The sequence below is a fragment of the Anneissia japonica genome, unplaced genomic scaffold (assembly GCF_011630105.1).
Source record: "Anneissia japonica isolate Jap-2015-1 unplaced genomic scaffold, ASM1163010v1 scaffold199_len4679917_cov187, whole genome shotgun sequence".
In the NCBI taxonomy this organism is placed as follows: Eukaryota; Metazoa; Echinodermata; class Crinoidea; order Comatulida; family Comatulidae; genus Anneissia; species Anneissia japonica.
The window spans coordinates 1,645,204-1,661,940 of NW_022686322.1; the positions used below are offsets into that span (position 1 = coordinate 1,645,204).

Genomic DNA, 16,737 nt, shown 5'->3' on the forward strand with positions numbered 1-16,737 from the left:
ATATAAATAATTGTAAGTTATTTTTCATTATTTATATATAATGATGTGTTCCCCTTCCTTATTTATATATAATGAAGCCAGTAACCTTATTATATATTATATATATATTTCGTATTTCGTATTTCGTAAACAGACGTAGCGCGGTTATAGAGATCGAACACGGACCGAAGCCTGTTTTCAGTATTTATTGGAACTCACTTTTATCAGTGGCACACACCTAGCAAGGTGGTGCGTCCATACAATATACATAAAATGAACAAAATGTAGACGATCTTACAAGAAAATTAAAGATAAAGAGATTAAAAAAAACTAACTTAATTAACTTAATTAACAAATTAATATAAATGTGAAATTAAACAATAAGCTTAACGATGGAGTAAAAAAAAAAAAAAAAAAAGAATCAAATTCAAATATGCGGTAAGCAGTGTAATTATCGAACAGAGTAGTAATGACACAGTTTGAGAAAGGTATACATTTTATCGGTTACAAGATTCTTTACAGCAAAATAAATAGAATGAAATAAAAGATACATGATGGCATACTTTATATACTTATACTCGAATAAATTCCGCTCGAATCCGCTCGAACTGGCGCCCATTCGCTCGAAGTGGCATCCGCTCAAATTGACTGGTTCCCCCACCGGTAGGTGGCGTTTAGGTGGCGTTCACTTTTCACTTTTTATCAAAACCTTTACTCCATCTTCTTCCATGGTTGAAGAAGTTTTTCTCTGAACCTAACTCAAACAATTCAGATACTCAATAAAAGGTAAGAGAGGGGACTCTCTTTAAATATGCTTTAGTTGGAAATACTGGTATTTCTTTTAATTGGTGCAATTTGTTGCTAGGCTAGGCCTAGCCTAACACCCTCGTGAGTGGCAGTGCCAGACAGTGAGTGTGGCCATTCGGTTATTAGGTCTAGGCTAGGCCTAGCCGCCCTAGCTTAGCCTTTGGAGAGCTAGCCTAGGCCCTGTAGAGACCTTGATTTTGATTGTGTAATTGAAAAACTCCGACTGGAGTATCACTCAATGTTTGAGGGTTCCGGGTCGTTTCGGCCCAGAGTCGATTCGGCTGGGTCGTTTCGGGCCTTTTTGGTCCGAAACAACCCGGGTCAAAAGTGCTCGCGCCCTATTATTGTTTGTAAGCATTTCGATTGCAATTAACAGCTGCATTGGTATGGAGCACCAAATACGCACTGTGGTTTATTTGGGTTCTGTATTTTTAAAGAGCTTTTTTTTTTGTGTTTTTGTATGATTTTAAATTTGGTCTTTTTTTACGATCCTTGACTATATATAATACTTTTTCTTTTTTGTATTTGTCTGTATGATTATTATTTAAGTTTTACAATTGTTATTGTTTCAGAAATTTATGATTAGTTTGAGTATAATTTTACAGTATGTGGTTATTCAAAACAATGTTCTTTTTCTTGCAGTTCCCAATAGTGAAAAGTCAAGTGTACAAGACAGTACAATTATATTATCAATTTCTAAATGATCCTTAATAAAGGCTTTTGTGTTTTGTTGCGGTATTTTAATTGTTAAATGAAATATATCTGAATTTCATATGTTTGTTTTCGCGGCTAGTAATTTCATTTATCAGCAAAAAAATGAGACATTCTTAAAAAAAAAAAAAAAAAAAATCTTTTCAGAACTAGGCCAATCTACGTTGTACCGTCAGCATTACTTCAACATGCAAACCTTCAAACAATATTTCATCATTATCATCATTTTAGAATTTACAAAAACAACAGTACATCATGTCAAAAGGGGGGAGGCGGGAGATCGAGGCTACACAGCGCCGGGGTCGTCCTCAGCCCCGTCACTCTTTCAGGAAGTTTCAAAAAGGGGAAAAAATTGATCGCCCAAAACGCCTCAGAGGTTACATTCAAGCATATGTCTATAACAAATATTTCGCGGACCTCCCCTTAGGGCGGTGTTATTTCGATCGGCCCCATTTTCGGTTCCCCTGTCAGACATCTCTGGATCCGCTCCTGCCGGCAGGGGCTCTGTCCATATACGGTAAATGAAATATTAAAGCTTAAACAAAGTTGAATAATTTTATTTTAATCGGAACCATAGACGAGAGAGGTGAACACACACATACACATTCACTGCCATGGCATGTGTTTGCACCTAAAAATAGCCAGTCTATAGTTTTTTTAAAGTTAGTTTCCATGCAACAATAGGCCTTGTGAGTGAAATTTCCGGCTTACTTAATATCAAAAGAAGTCTGAAACAGCCATTAACATTGTAGGCCTATAAATTTTATTTAAACTATATTTTACTATTTCCATTTATTTGTGTATTTTATAAACATGCCTAATCAAAATATGTATCGACAATGGAAATAAAACAAACAAGAAGATACAAACCATGTGTCTGCTTCACCTCAACATAAGCCTAATTGTTGAAAACGTTTCTTTCCTCAAATTATACTGCAGTGTAGTTCATAATTTCTTTAGTTAATTTCTATGCAAAGATTAATATGTCGGCCTTATGAATACAATAATATATTTGCTTTATTTTCATTATCACATCACTCAGTATATTTTAATTTATTTTATATAGGCCTATGTATCTATTATAAATAGAACATTTGGTAATGTAAATGGAGACGCAACAAACCAAAAAACAAAAAACAAAACAAACTTATGACAAACTAATCCGGTAAATTACCGTAACTATAAGCCTACTTATTTTATAAATCTAAATTTTATTGAAGCATTTTTAAACATGATCCAAATATCCTATGGAAACGATAAAAAGAAACGTGTCTCCAAACCAATCGACTTGTAACGTTTGCATTATTTCTTTAAAAAGAAAGATAACACCATTTGATACTGCAATGAACTCTTTAACTCTTTAATAATAATATAGTAATAATAATAAAAACAATAATAATAATAATAAAGTTTCATGTTTAACAAACGGTATACTGCTTAGCCACCTTATTATATTAAATTATTATTTGCGGCCGCACCTTCGGCGCTCTATACACCGCAGCCAAAATGCATGATAAAAATACCAACTCAGGGCCGAAACAACTCAGGGCCGAAATGACGTGGGCCGAAACGACTCTGGCTGAAATGACCCGGGGCTGAATCGACCCAGGCCGAATCGACTCAGGGCCAAAACGACTCTACACCGCCCTAGTTAGGCTAGGCCTCTAGCTAGTCAAACGGCAATAAACCAAAACGGCAATGGAACAAAACGGCAACAAGTCAAAACAGTAATTATAGGCTTACCTAAGTCAAACGGCAATAAACCAAAAAGGTGTGAATGTTTTCTTGAAGAATTAAAACATATTTTCAATGTGGCCATATTGTAAACAAAGTGTGCACGATAATATGGTAAAAATGAGGCTAAATTGTCATAGAAGTAAAACTTACAAAATGCATTGTCAAAAAATATTGTTTTTGGTACTTGTCATTGCCTAGATAGGCTTTACTTAATTAATATCCTCTCGGCTTGGCTGGATAGATTCTAGACATACATATGATGATAGAGTGTAAGCAATATTTGTGAAGGGTATAGGCCTAGGCCTAGTGTTGCTGTACTACTATAATCCTAAAAATTAGCCTAGGCCTTGTCCTATATGCAGGTGCGTATAAAATGCGCTCTCGTCACACATACTATGATGAGTCAGATTTGATATTTTCATTTAGTCCTTGAGGAACTTACAGTAGTCACAGTGCAGCACCAGTCATATAAATGCATATGACTGTCTAGGCCCAAGGTATGTCATAGCTTTCTTCAACCTTCAGGCCTCACATTTTGATTGTGTAATTGAAAAACTCCGACTTGCAGTATCACTCAATGTTTGAGTAGGCCTAGAGGTGAGAGAGGAGGGACTAGGCTTAGGGCTTAGCCTTTAGGCTAGGCTAGCTAGGCTGCCCTAGGCCTCAGCCTCTAGTCAAAGCGGCAATAAACAAAACGGTAATGGAACAAAACAGCAACAAGTCAAAACAGTAATTATAGGCTTACCTAAACAAACGGCAATAAACCAACATGGTCTATGAAAGTTTTCTTTAAGTGGCCCTACATAAAACCAATTATAAACAAAGTGTGCACGATTAATATGGTAAAAATGAGGCTAAATTGTCATAGAAATAAAAAAAATTGTCATAACGGACAAAATGAGGCCAAACAATAACATGAAAGTGTACAATGATTAAATGCGGTAAATTGTCATAGAAGTAAAGAAACGCAAAATAACGACAACAATAAACAATAATAATTTAATAATAATAATAATAACAATTAAATAATAATAATGATAATAATAATATAACATACAAATTTAACAATAAAATGTTTGGGGAAAACAGTCTAAAAGCAATAAACATTCAAATAAATAAAACTTTCAAATACAGACAAAATCAATTGATCAATCAATCAATGGATTTATAAAAGTAAAAAACGTGAAATAATAATATTAATAATAATAATAATAATAATAAATAACACTTTAAAATATAGACAAAATGAAACATCTAAATAATTTTGTAATAGATGTGAAAAAAAAAACAATTAACAAATAAACATTATAAACATTATAAAACAAGCTTATACATTGGTTGTACATTGAGAGATAGGCCAAGGCTTATTTTTTGGTAAAAATCAGCACTTATTTTCCTAATTCTAGGCCTAATATTTTCACGGCGATATAATTCTTCCCATACAAGCCTTATTACAGTTTGGCTTCGGGCATAGCTGTGTTTTCACTATAATGATAAATCGTAGTTTGGTAATTTATCAACAAACATTTATCGATAAAAACCAATGATTTTTCTATTTTTTTTTTTTTTTTTTTAGTAAAAAGATGGATTCTGAAATTGCCCAGAAAACATGGGAGATGTCAAACAATATTGTACAAGTTCAGAGTGGAGATGAGATATACAAGTATGACAAGAAGCAACAACAGTTTATCCTTGCGGCGAAACCATGGTCAAAAGAGTGAGTTGTTTATAATACAGGACATACCAATGTTTCATACATATTAATTTAATAAATATGAATATGTATTAGACATACCAGTGCCTCATACATATTCATATTTCTTATTGTCATTTATTTTCTGCATGCTGCTTACTTTAAATATTTATTTCCCCAGTAATCACTACTTTAAATACATAAAGATCTCTGCATTAGCTCTACTGAAGATGGTGATGCATGCAAGGTCAGGTGGAACTCTCGAGGTGATGGGTCTTCTTTTAGGAAAGGTAATTACAAATCAGCATTACTTTAGATATATATAGTATATAAATATTGACTGCTCATGAGGGGAATGGTGAAATCTATTGCCTCAAGGTGATGTGGAGACCGTAGTCTGCTATCTTCTAGAGGGCCGAGGAAAATAGTAGGCTACGGTCTCCACATCACCGAGTTGCTATAGATTTCACTGTTCCCCAAATCTAGAGCAGTCAATATTTGCTTTATATACCTCTTACATAGATTCTATGATGCCTAAAAAAACGTAATAATGAAAAGAGTAACCACCAAGTAGACCTAGACTAGGTCCTAACCTAAGCGTACTTCCTAGGCCTAGGCAGTCAAAGGCCACTCTCTCACTTGTCGATTATAGATCACGGTATAAATTGCATAATAAAATTTAAATAAATAATAAAATAATTAAATTCTATCAATCAGTTAAATCAATCAATTGAGTATTTTCTTTTTCTATGATCAATCTATCAATACACTCCTTTTATTTTTTTCGCATTTTTCCAAACTTCCATGGAAATCTGGTTAGTGATACGCATGCGTAGTGCTTCCATCAAGCAAGCTCATCTCCTTGGCCTAGCTCCTGCCTAGCTCTCACATGCTTCTCTGATTCAGACCTAGGCTTGACCTTCAAGTAGGTCTTATCATCCAATCATTTATTAGCAGGGCATTTTACCAGGACTACGGCAATAAGTAGCGGGAACTTATCCGGGAATGTATGTTAAAACGATTGCCGGGAGGTGGCCGGGACTTTCACATGTATGTAACTGTTATGGAAATTACATTTTGCAGGCCAATGATTGACTGATATCTAGTATAAAGAAAAACATTTTGAATTTCAGGTTGACGGTGAAACTATGATAGTAATGGACTGTTTCGCGTTGCCTGTGGAGGGAACCGAGACGAGGGTCAATGCCCAAGCTGCAGCCTACGAATACATGGCTGCATATATAGAAAGCGCAAAGCAGGTTGGCCGTTTAGAGAATGCGATCGGTTGGTACCATAGTCACCCAGGCTACGGCTGTTGGCTGTCGGGCATTGATGTCAGCACACAGATGTTAAATCAACAATTCCAAGAGCCATTCGTTGCAATTGTTGTAAGTATATAGAAATATTAAGGAAATGTAGGTTTCACTGAATTATATTTTTTTTTTTAAGTTTTTTTGCTTGCAAAAAAAGACATAATCTCAGATGTTGTTGTGTCTATTTTTACCTACCTTTACCCTACCTTTATTGGGTGATAGATTTTATCCGTTACACATAACAAATGTTGGGTATACCTTTTAGTTAGCTCATCCATTTTTATCACCCTCACCTCCAGTACTTAAAGAAATAGTTAGGGAAGGTAACAACAGTTTGTTTGCCCATTGATGTTCCTTGTTAATTGAACAGCAATTTACCCAAATAAAAAAGAATTACCTCAAATGAATACCCAAATGAATAATTTCATTAAGGTAATTCAATTTCATTTGGGTAATTCATCAGACCATTAGTCAGTACAGTAACTAGATATACAGTCTGTATTTACAGCCTTTTTATTATTATGTCCAACATTTTAACTTCCAAATATCGAGCTAATAAATTTGACTTTCATACATTCATTGTTTAAAGATAAGGCAAACATTGAGCTAAACATTTTATTGTTTCTATTGTATTTTAGATTGATCCTACCAGAACGATTTCTGCTGGTAAAGTAAACATAGGAGCATTTAGAACTTATCCAAAGGTATGTTAAGATTATTTGGCCAACCTGCCATTGAATTCTCAACTATGATTGCAAATGTTAAAATGCCCAATACTACTATAGCTGTAGTTTTACCTTAGGTCAAATCACCACTAGCATAATTATGAGAAGTACATTGCTGCTACTGATATCATTACAGTACAACAATATTATGCTGCAACTGATGCTGCTACTCTTGCTGCTACTGATGCATCTGCTGCTACTGTTGCGCCTGCTGCTAATCATGCTGCTGCTGCTCATGATGCTACTGATGCCTTTGCTACTGTTGCTGCTAATTATGCTGCTGCTAGCACTACTACAGAGCTACCACAGTACTACCACCATTACTGTTACTAAAATGCATCACAGAATGAATACAATCTACTGTTAATGTATGATTACTAAATGATGATTTTCTTTCTATCAAGGGTTATAAACCACCAGATGAGGGCCCTTCAGAGTACCAGACCATTCCATTGAACAAGATTGAGGACTTTGGTGTGCATTGCAAGCAATATTACTCACTGGAGATATCATACTTCAAATCAGCATTGGATAGGAAGTTGTTGGAATCTTTATGGAATAAATACTGGGTGAACACCCTAAGCTCCTCTAGTCTATTAACTGTTAGTTTCTTATTCAACATTTGTTTTTGTTTGAAATATACGTTTCAAACTATATCTCTTGGAGCTATAAAAATCCATAGAAATGATGTTTTGCCCTACCTGACGTGTTGTTGTACTGAATACTCAGTATGTTCCCAAATAAATACTTGCAAAAAAACTTCTATGATATTTTCCTGACACAAACGAAAAATAAAAATCTGGTTGTATGTGCTGTAATCTTGTAACTATGTACCTTTTACTTTCTATCTACATTGTGTCTGTACATGAAATTTTGTATGTAAATTTATGTGTGTGTGTACGTATCCATCAGTTAGTATATCCATGCATCTATTTAACCATATTCTTCCATCCATCCATCCATCCATTCACAACTTCATCATCTAAACCATTTATCTAGCTATTTGTTACTTGTATTTATTTACAGTGTCTATTTATTAAAGGTTTGCATGGTCAATAAACAATAATGTAAATTTTCGTACACATAAATGGTACAGCGAAGAACTGATGTCTTGAAAGTCTCTCAATGTCTTCTGAAGAGGAATAGAGCAGTGTATTCAAAACGTTCAGATACTCTCAACACATCAGTTCTGAAAATTATTTATGTGGTGTACTGCAAATTTATACTATAGTATGTATCTACCGTTTCTTTTTAAGAATTCTGACTACACGACAGGACAAGTGTATGACTTGTCAGAGAAGCTAGAGCAAGCAGAAGCACAATTAAGCCGTGGAAACTTCATGTTGGGCATTGACCAAGACAAGAAGGCAGAGGACAAGCTAGGGAAGGCTGCAAAGGATGGGTAAGTCAAGTTACTTGCACAAAAAATAAATCCTTGCCTAGCCTTGGGGCTCATAGTTCTGGAGCTTATCCCCATTTTCAAGTAGCGTGAAGCAGATGAGAGCTTGATGCTCCCCCTGGGTGGGACGCTGGTCCACCGCAGGTTATTCCCAGCAATTCGCTGGTACCAATTTACAGCTGGGTAGACAGGAGCAATTTAGGTAAAATGCCTTGCTTGAGGATGCAAGCGAAATGCTCAGTGATGGATTGAAATCCCAACCTCGAGGTTGGGAAACCAAACCATTTTCACTGCGCCAAACCGCCCCCACTAACCGTCAATTACATAATACATATGGCTAATTTGGCAAGCCCCTTTTAATCCATTGTATCTGTTTTATTTTATTTTTTTATATTGACATCACTACAAACAAGACCTGGAAGATCTTTTAAGACAGTTGAAAATGTACTGAATATAAAATTTGTTTTGTTCTTTAATCTAAGGCGAGACACTTTTTATTCCTTGTTTCGTGTACAGTAGAACCTCGTTTTTACGTACCCCAGTTATACGAACCCTCGGTTTTACGTACGCCTCGTATCTACGATGATGTCATCAAAAACCCCAAAAATATTCAAAACAAACGGCCCTTTTCAGAGCAATCATAAGTAAAAAGACTAACAATAAACTATAACAATAAACAAACCATAAAATGCAACGTATTTTCATTAAACAGCAACGTTGATTGAGTCTAATAACAGGTTGTTATAATCTAAAACCACGTGAACTGAGTGGGATGAACAACTACCGATGGTGCTCAAAATAATTGCTTTCCTCCCTAGCTTCGTGTGGCAAACCATGGAAAAACTTGTCTGGTCTAATTTTCTACACGAAACTGAGTAGGCATAGTTTCGTACACGAACGCTAATTGGTTGGCTCGCCCAGTGCAGTGCACATGGTTTTGCTGTTTCACGTACACGAACGCTAATTGGTTGGCTCGCCCAGTGCACCTGGGTTTAGTTTGTCTCAACAGGCCCACACAACACCGCAGCTCTGTTGTTTAAAATAGGCATGAAGGGGAATTCCCAAGTTATACCTTTGTCGTATAGGTAATCTTACAATATTTTCATGTTCTTTAGTTAAATAAAAGACATAAAGTGATGAATTAACACACTAGACACATGGTTTTATTTGAACACTTTATTATGACATCGTAAAGTGATGAATAAAAACACTAAACACATGGTTTTATTCGTAGGCCTAGAGGCTAGGTCTAGCCTAGCTAGGTAACATCGTTCGTTCATACATACGTATATTGAGCGTTACGTACGTATTAGGTCAAAGGTTACCACAAATTTAAACCAACCTCTATTTTACGAATCCCCTGATTTACGTACGCCCTCCGGTCCCGTACCGTACGTAAAATCGAGGTTCTACTGTACTTATTTTTTTAAAGATTATCAGAGGAGGGCGGAATAAAAATAAAAATAAAATTTTGATTTCTTATTTACCAAATAGGTTTGCTAAAATCACCCAGACGGAGGAGAAAATAAAAAATAAATTTTATTGGTAAATGTAAAATAGGATGGTTAAATGCTTCAATTATTTTATGGAATAGAGAGAAATATACATATTTTATCTTTGGCAATTTCAAGGCAGCGAAGGGCGGGATAGAAGTAAATAAAAAAAATTATTTTTTTTTAAAATTTTCACTTTTTTATGGTGGCGGGTGCACTAATTGTGCAAAAATAAAATTTTATTTTTATTTAAAATCATCAATATTTGCAGTCGGCGGGTTCGCTAAACAAGGTCTAAAATAGTCTCGCCTAATTTAAAAGGGAATCTTAAATCTTTATGGCAATACTATGTCCCTGTTATTACTGATGGAATATGATTGTACAAAATGAATGCTTTTGCTGCCCTCTGTGCCATAAATACACCGACTACAGTAATAACTGTTTTTTTTTTTTTTCTTCTTTTAAGGTGCAAAACAACTATAGAAGCAATCCATGGACTGATGTCCCAAGTGATCAAGAACAGACTATTCAATCAACTACAATCTAACCCACCACCAAAGGGCCAATGATTTGAACATAATCTAAAAAAAAAATTCAACTTCAGTTTTAGAACTTTTGTAAATATGCATCCAGTTATACTGATGCTGTGACAAACAATTTCATGTGTTGTAGCTTTACACAATTAATGGTAACTTAGTCGTACAGTGAGATATATTAAGGATATATCCAACTATCAATCGCTCTTTGAGGAAATGGTTTTGTGGCGAGTTGAAGGTGACCATGTGACAAGTGAGTCCTGGAAGCAATTAGCATAATTATGCAATGGCTATCCAAGATGAGACAGCGAAGCAGATGGATGATGATGAGTGGAAGGTGATTGAAGAGTTAGTATAAGATTGAGGTGTGGGTATAGGTTAGGTTAAGTTGAGGATTGGGATGCGAAATGAGCAGTTTGCGGTGACCATGCAACTAGTGAGTCGTGGAAGCACTTAGCATAATTATGCAATGGCTATCTAAGATGAGACAGCGAAGCAGATGGATGATGATGAGTGGAAGGTGATTGAAGAGTTAGTGTAAGATTGAGGTGTGGGTATAGGTTAGGTTAAGTTGAGGATTGGGATGCAAAATGAGCAGTTTGCGGTGACCATGCAACTAGTGAGTCGTGGAAGGAATTAGCATAATTATGCAATGGCTATCCAAGATGAGACAGCGTAGCAGATGGATGATGATGAGTGGAAGGTGATTGAAGAGTTAGCATAAGATGGAGGTGTGGGATGCGAGGGGAAGATTAATTTCTGAGTGTAGGGCAATGTGGGGCTTTGGAGAGTTTCGATGGAGAGTATGTGAGAAAGCGAGGATCAGAGACCTATTGGAATAATTCATAAGCATTCAACTACACCCTGCCTGCCCACCTAATCTTAAATGTCGGATGACAGACCCAGGTTCAACAAATGTTTGGTCATCTATTTTTTGTTTACACTATTATGGTGTACTAGTCCAGCATTGTCTTTTTGCCTAATAATTAATGTTGGATATATATAGAGTAATTAGAGTAATATGTAAACCCAAGTCTTGCATTTATCATTTATATATATTTTTCATTGAAATACATTTTCTTGGCTCAGCTACATAAGCTTAGTATTCGTCAACACAGCTTATTTTGTAGAAAGATGTAGATAAAATTACTTGGGGTGCTATAAAACTTGAATGCTAAAAAGTTATCAAAATATTTTGGTAATTGTATGTAGATTGCAATTAAAATCAATATACAAGATTGATTTCATTGCTGTTAGTGTCTCTTTTATTTTGGCTGGCTTCCTTTCTTATGGCTCATTGAGGCTTATGAAATTGAGTTGGTTGGTTTAAGGAACATTCAGGGGGATAAGCGTCAGATGCAGAACTACTGGCAGGGCCTAAGTCAAATCCAAATATATATTGAATATATTGCTAAAAATCATGCAAGCACTTAACATGCTACAAAAACGATCACAAATTTTAATAGTTTATGAGTAAAATGATTAATTTATCAACTTGATTTTGTTTTTAATGATTTTTATTAAAAACATTTAGAGTAACAAAAGAAAAGCATGGAAATACTATTTACATATGTACATGTGATAATTATAACCATACAAAAAAAAAAATAATACAATAAAAATATTTACAAAACCAAGGTCAATAGAGTATATATTAATGATACTACTGTATATAACTGATTACTAAATTTAATTACCTATTGTTGGTTTTGATTGCCACATAGATGTTGACTTTCATGTTAATAAATAATTTCATAATTTTCATAATTGTCAATCACCTGTACGTAATTAATTTTGCTATTCATAAAACTGGGAAGTATTCATGAAGTAGACTACAGGAAAAAGGTTGTTCAGTTTTTTCCACCTGTACCAAATAATCCCACTCTACATACAGCAAGGCCACAGAGGCCGAGCTTACACTGACATCGCTTGCCAAGGCAGTGACATTAGTCAACAATATAGAAATATGTACATTAGTTTCTGAATTCCAATCCTTGAAAATGGCCACTAGTATCACACAAGTTTCACGTTAAAAATCCGAAGACTAAATGAAATGATTTCAAAGACAAATTTTTATATGCCTTTTCTGGTGGCTGTTCAGAACCCTTGATTTTAATATTAATTTAATGAGCAGCCCTTTTCAAGTAGACTTATGAAAACACATGTCAGAATAATTACTTTACCCATCCAGAATTTCATTCTATTCCTTTTAAAAAGCGTAATCCGCTATTCAACACCTATGCCAAGACATTTTATCTTTGGCAAAAAATATGACAACACTCAAATAAACATTGAATGCACAATCAAAAACTCAGTAATAAGTACCGAGAGATATTAAGACGCATTATAGAATAATATAATGTGTAATCCAGCATATATTCACTGAATACAAATATATCAATAAAAATGTTATTTTCTTAAGCTGCTTAAAATGCGTGATAACATTTTTATCTGTGTGTACAGTGGATATAAAGCACTGAATTATACGGCTGAACATCCACTCTTAATGCTAGTTATGGTAAATATATAGTTATAAATATACATCCAGTAGAGTATATAATGAAATATAGTATTATTTTTTTATACCAAACGAATAATTCATTTCATTTCATTCATTTATTTATTCGACCAATACACATTTACAAAAGGTACAGTACAACAAAAATTTTTGGTCGGGGCAGCTTAAGCAAAATTTTACTATGACTCATTGAGAGTCGGCTGCAAATTGTGAGGGAGTTAGGTCTGTGTTGTCTTATATTATATGTCAGTTAATTAGATATCCACATTATTAGTTAATTTAATTTCAGTAAATTTAGGGCACAAATTCTAGCTGAAAGCGCACCTACTAGAATCATAATTGGATTAGCAACAAAATTACAATGTATATTCAGAGGACAGATAAATCAATCAATCAACCAATCAATGAACATTTGAAAAGGAGCAAAAGTGTTCATTACAATCCTAAACACATTTCCTTCCCACTAAGGGTTCAATTTAATCACTGTGGGGCATAACCCCATAACAACACTACCATTATGATAATATAACATTGTCAATCTATCCCTTCCCTTGATCCGGGGTGGGGAATCAACTGATTGTAATCGTGCAACATGAAAGCTGAAGTTTATAATCTGTGATTGCAGCAATAAAAAGCTGATGAAATTTTAAATACATAGTCGATAATTAAGGCACAATTTTCTGAATAACAATGCCATTAACAAACATCTCATGAAATGAGTTTACACTAACACTAACAGCTTAGTGTTGAGTAATGCAGATTTTGATATACTTTCATAGATTAACACTTTATGTACAAATAATAAACAGCAAACTTTATCAGGGTTCCCAAGTCTCCCGGAAGTCGCAGATATCTGGAAGGCCTCCCGCACTCCTGCGAGCAAACAAGAATCTCCCGGAATGTAAACCATCTCCTGCACACTCACGATATTTGCATTTTTTGAAATCAATTTTTAATACGTTATCAATTGTCTCCCGGATTGTCCGTGCCAATGGGTATCACCATCTACAGCAGCAGAATGTGTTAAGAAATCTCATTTAAACCGATCTCATGGGTGTGGATTCTTCCAACTTGGGACCCCTGCTTTACGAAAGTGAGCAATATATATATACATATATATACATAAAAAAAAATTATATAATTATCTTTCAATAAACTGTACTATAATACTTTTGATACATGGTATATATTGCCTTGTTTCCATGAAATCACTACACTATCGCTATTTCTATTGTAATAGCTACACTGTATAGCTGTCCCCAACACAATCATAAAGGTTCCCCGATCAATCAGTCACCAAGTGCTGTCAGCAATAGCATGTAACGATTTTATGGAAACCAAACTTTAACCTTTAAAATGCCTATCACACAGCAATTTTTTTAGGGTGCATTCCAATCCCTTAACACTAGAATACTGTATGCAAATTTGAGGTTATTACCAGTAAAATATACACTATTTACACAATTCAAATGGAATTATGGTAATCAACAGCAACCACTTTGAAATATACATATAGATTTTGAAGTGATGAAAATTATGTTATATTATCTGAAAGAAATAAAAAATACAATAATAATTAAATGATTTATATTAATTTTCTTTTCACAATACTGAGGTAGAGTCATTACAAATCATCTTTGATAACATTCATGTTTGACTTTAAAAATGTCAAAGCATGAAACTCTGCTGTAAACCAAGTCTATAAAAAATATCTCAACATGAATATTACTATGTTATAGTTTTTTTCTTTTCATTAGATTATTAAAACTCTAGCACACAATACTGTATCTTGTCTTTATTACAGCAACTGTCAAGTATGTTAAATATATACAATTATAATACACTACATACACTAACATAGTACATAATTATTTGAGGACATCTATACATGGTAACAATTTTAAACAGTGTAACTGGGGGGATTTGCCAACCCCCATCCCCGTCAGACAGCCCTCGTCCAACACCACGATGTGGTCGTCAGATCAAAAATAATAATTTACCTATCCGAATAAAGTTATTTTAATTGCCCATCCCTAATATTTTGGGCTAAAAACACTATTTGGGCCACTTAAGCTATAAAACCTCACCCTGTGAACCCTTACCAAGGATTTTATATTCCGAGACCCTGACTGAGGCTCGTTCGACCTCTTTTCAGCAAATTTCTGGAGCCACCGCACTTTTTTACAGCATGTTAAACTTTTATTTTAAATTTTAAAAATTTTATGTGGGTAAAAATCTTGAAAATAATTATAGCATATTTTGAAAATTGTTAAAAAAGTCTATTTATGTAGAGGAATACTTGAGAGAGCAACATAGCTCAGCCAGCTAAAGTGGTGGTAGACACGTTTGCTAAACCACGGAGATCACTTGGACCGCAGGGTTCAATTGGCTGCTCTCCTTGTGTGTTTCAGCTATACGGCTGAAATGAAAGTTACGATAGTGCGGCATCTTTCGGTTGGAGACATTTATGACGTTGGTCCTGTGTGCAATATTGCTTGTGTGCATGTTAAAGAACGAAGTAGACTGTTCGTAAAACTGTAGGGGATTGTCTCCCGGTGTACTGCACAATCACCACCAGAAGGACCCCACAGGTATTAAGTCTTCTTCAGACTTTCGTGGGGTATCCTTGGTGTTTACACCGAATAAATCCAATCCAAACTTTATGGTAAAGATGTTTGATTTTCAATTTCAGGGTCTTGGGTTCAAATCCTAAAATGCCTCTACTCACTAAATCATAGTTCGTATATGACTATAATATGCGATAACAATAGCAAAGGTCCTCAACATAAATTTGCCAGTATATATAAAAACAGAAATAAAATCTTGTTTTTACTGAAAATTTCACCTAGATTGTCTATTTTTTTTAAATAATCTTTCTATAATACTTCATACCTAATCATTATGGCTTGTTCAGTTCTGTTAATAATATTTTCGCTATATTTTAATCTATCCCTATCAGATCTATTTCTATTGGAAAGAGCAAAATTTACATGAGACTATAAATTATATATAATTATTATTCCTGGCCTTATTACCATAAATATCACAATAAAATTTACATATAAATTAAAAAAACAAATAACATGGAATGATAAAAATCACACCTGATTTAAAAAAAAAACATTTACAAAAAGCTTTCAATTTACATATCTGATTTTAAAAATACCAATATAATAAAACATAAATGAATTTGCTGTTAACATCATAATTACATATTTAAAGAGATTTCAAAGCCACAGTGCTTTCATATAGTAGTCTCAAACCTGCCAGTAACATTCTCTGGCTGGCGTTCATAAAAATAATTCACTATCAGCTAACAGGATACATACTAGTTTTATAGCAGGTCATTAAACTATGTTATTTCTTATTTCCAAATACTTTTATGCAAGTATGAAACATGACAATAAATAACTGCAAATTAGTTGAGTTTTCAGTGGCAGTTTCATTGACAAATATTATCTTAGAGCCAATACTGTTACGTGCCTATGTCATTTTTTTTCCTTTTTTACATTATTGTCAATGGTAACAATAATATGCTCCGTTCCATTCAAGATTGCTTTTTTTTTCTCTACACTGGTACTGATATAGGCGTTTATAAAGCGGGCCTTCCTTGCGGTTATTACGCGCATCTCTTTTCCCTGGTCACTGGGTCCACATGATTTAAGTGTTGCTGCTGGTAATCAGCACAGGCAACCCCACCAGTTACCCATTTATACTCTTAGGTGGATAGAAGCAATGCAGACAAAGTGCCTTGCTCACGGACACAAGCGAAATGCACAGCAAAGGATTGAAACCCTGACCTTGAGGTTGCGAAACGAAATCCGGA

General features: G+C 34.5%; 1 protein-coding gene across 1 annotated transcript; it reads left to right on the forward strand.

Annotated features, from left to right (window-relative positions):
* The first annotated feature begins 639 nt into the window (after window positions 1-639).
* LOC117115363 (COP9 signalosome complex subunit 5) lies at window positions 640-11,633 on the forward strand. The gene is made up of 8 exons (XM_033259131.1): window positions 640-765; window positions 4,811-4,951; window positions 5,109-5,217; window positions 6,061-6,315; window positions 6,879-6,944; window positions 7,370-7,567; window positions 8,222-8,367; window positions 10,324-11,633. Exons 2-8 carry the CDS (start codon window positions 4,818-4,820, stop codon window positions 10,424-10,426), a joined length of 1,011 nt encoding a protein of 336 aa, XP_033115022.1. The 5' UTR covers window positions 640-765; window positions 4,811-4,817; the 3' UTR covers window positions 10,427-11,633.
* The last annotated feature ends 5,104 nt before the right edge of the window (window positions 11,634-16,737 follow it).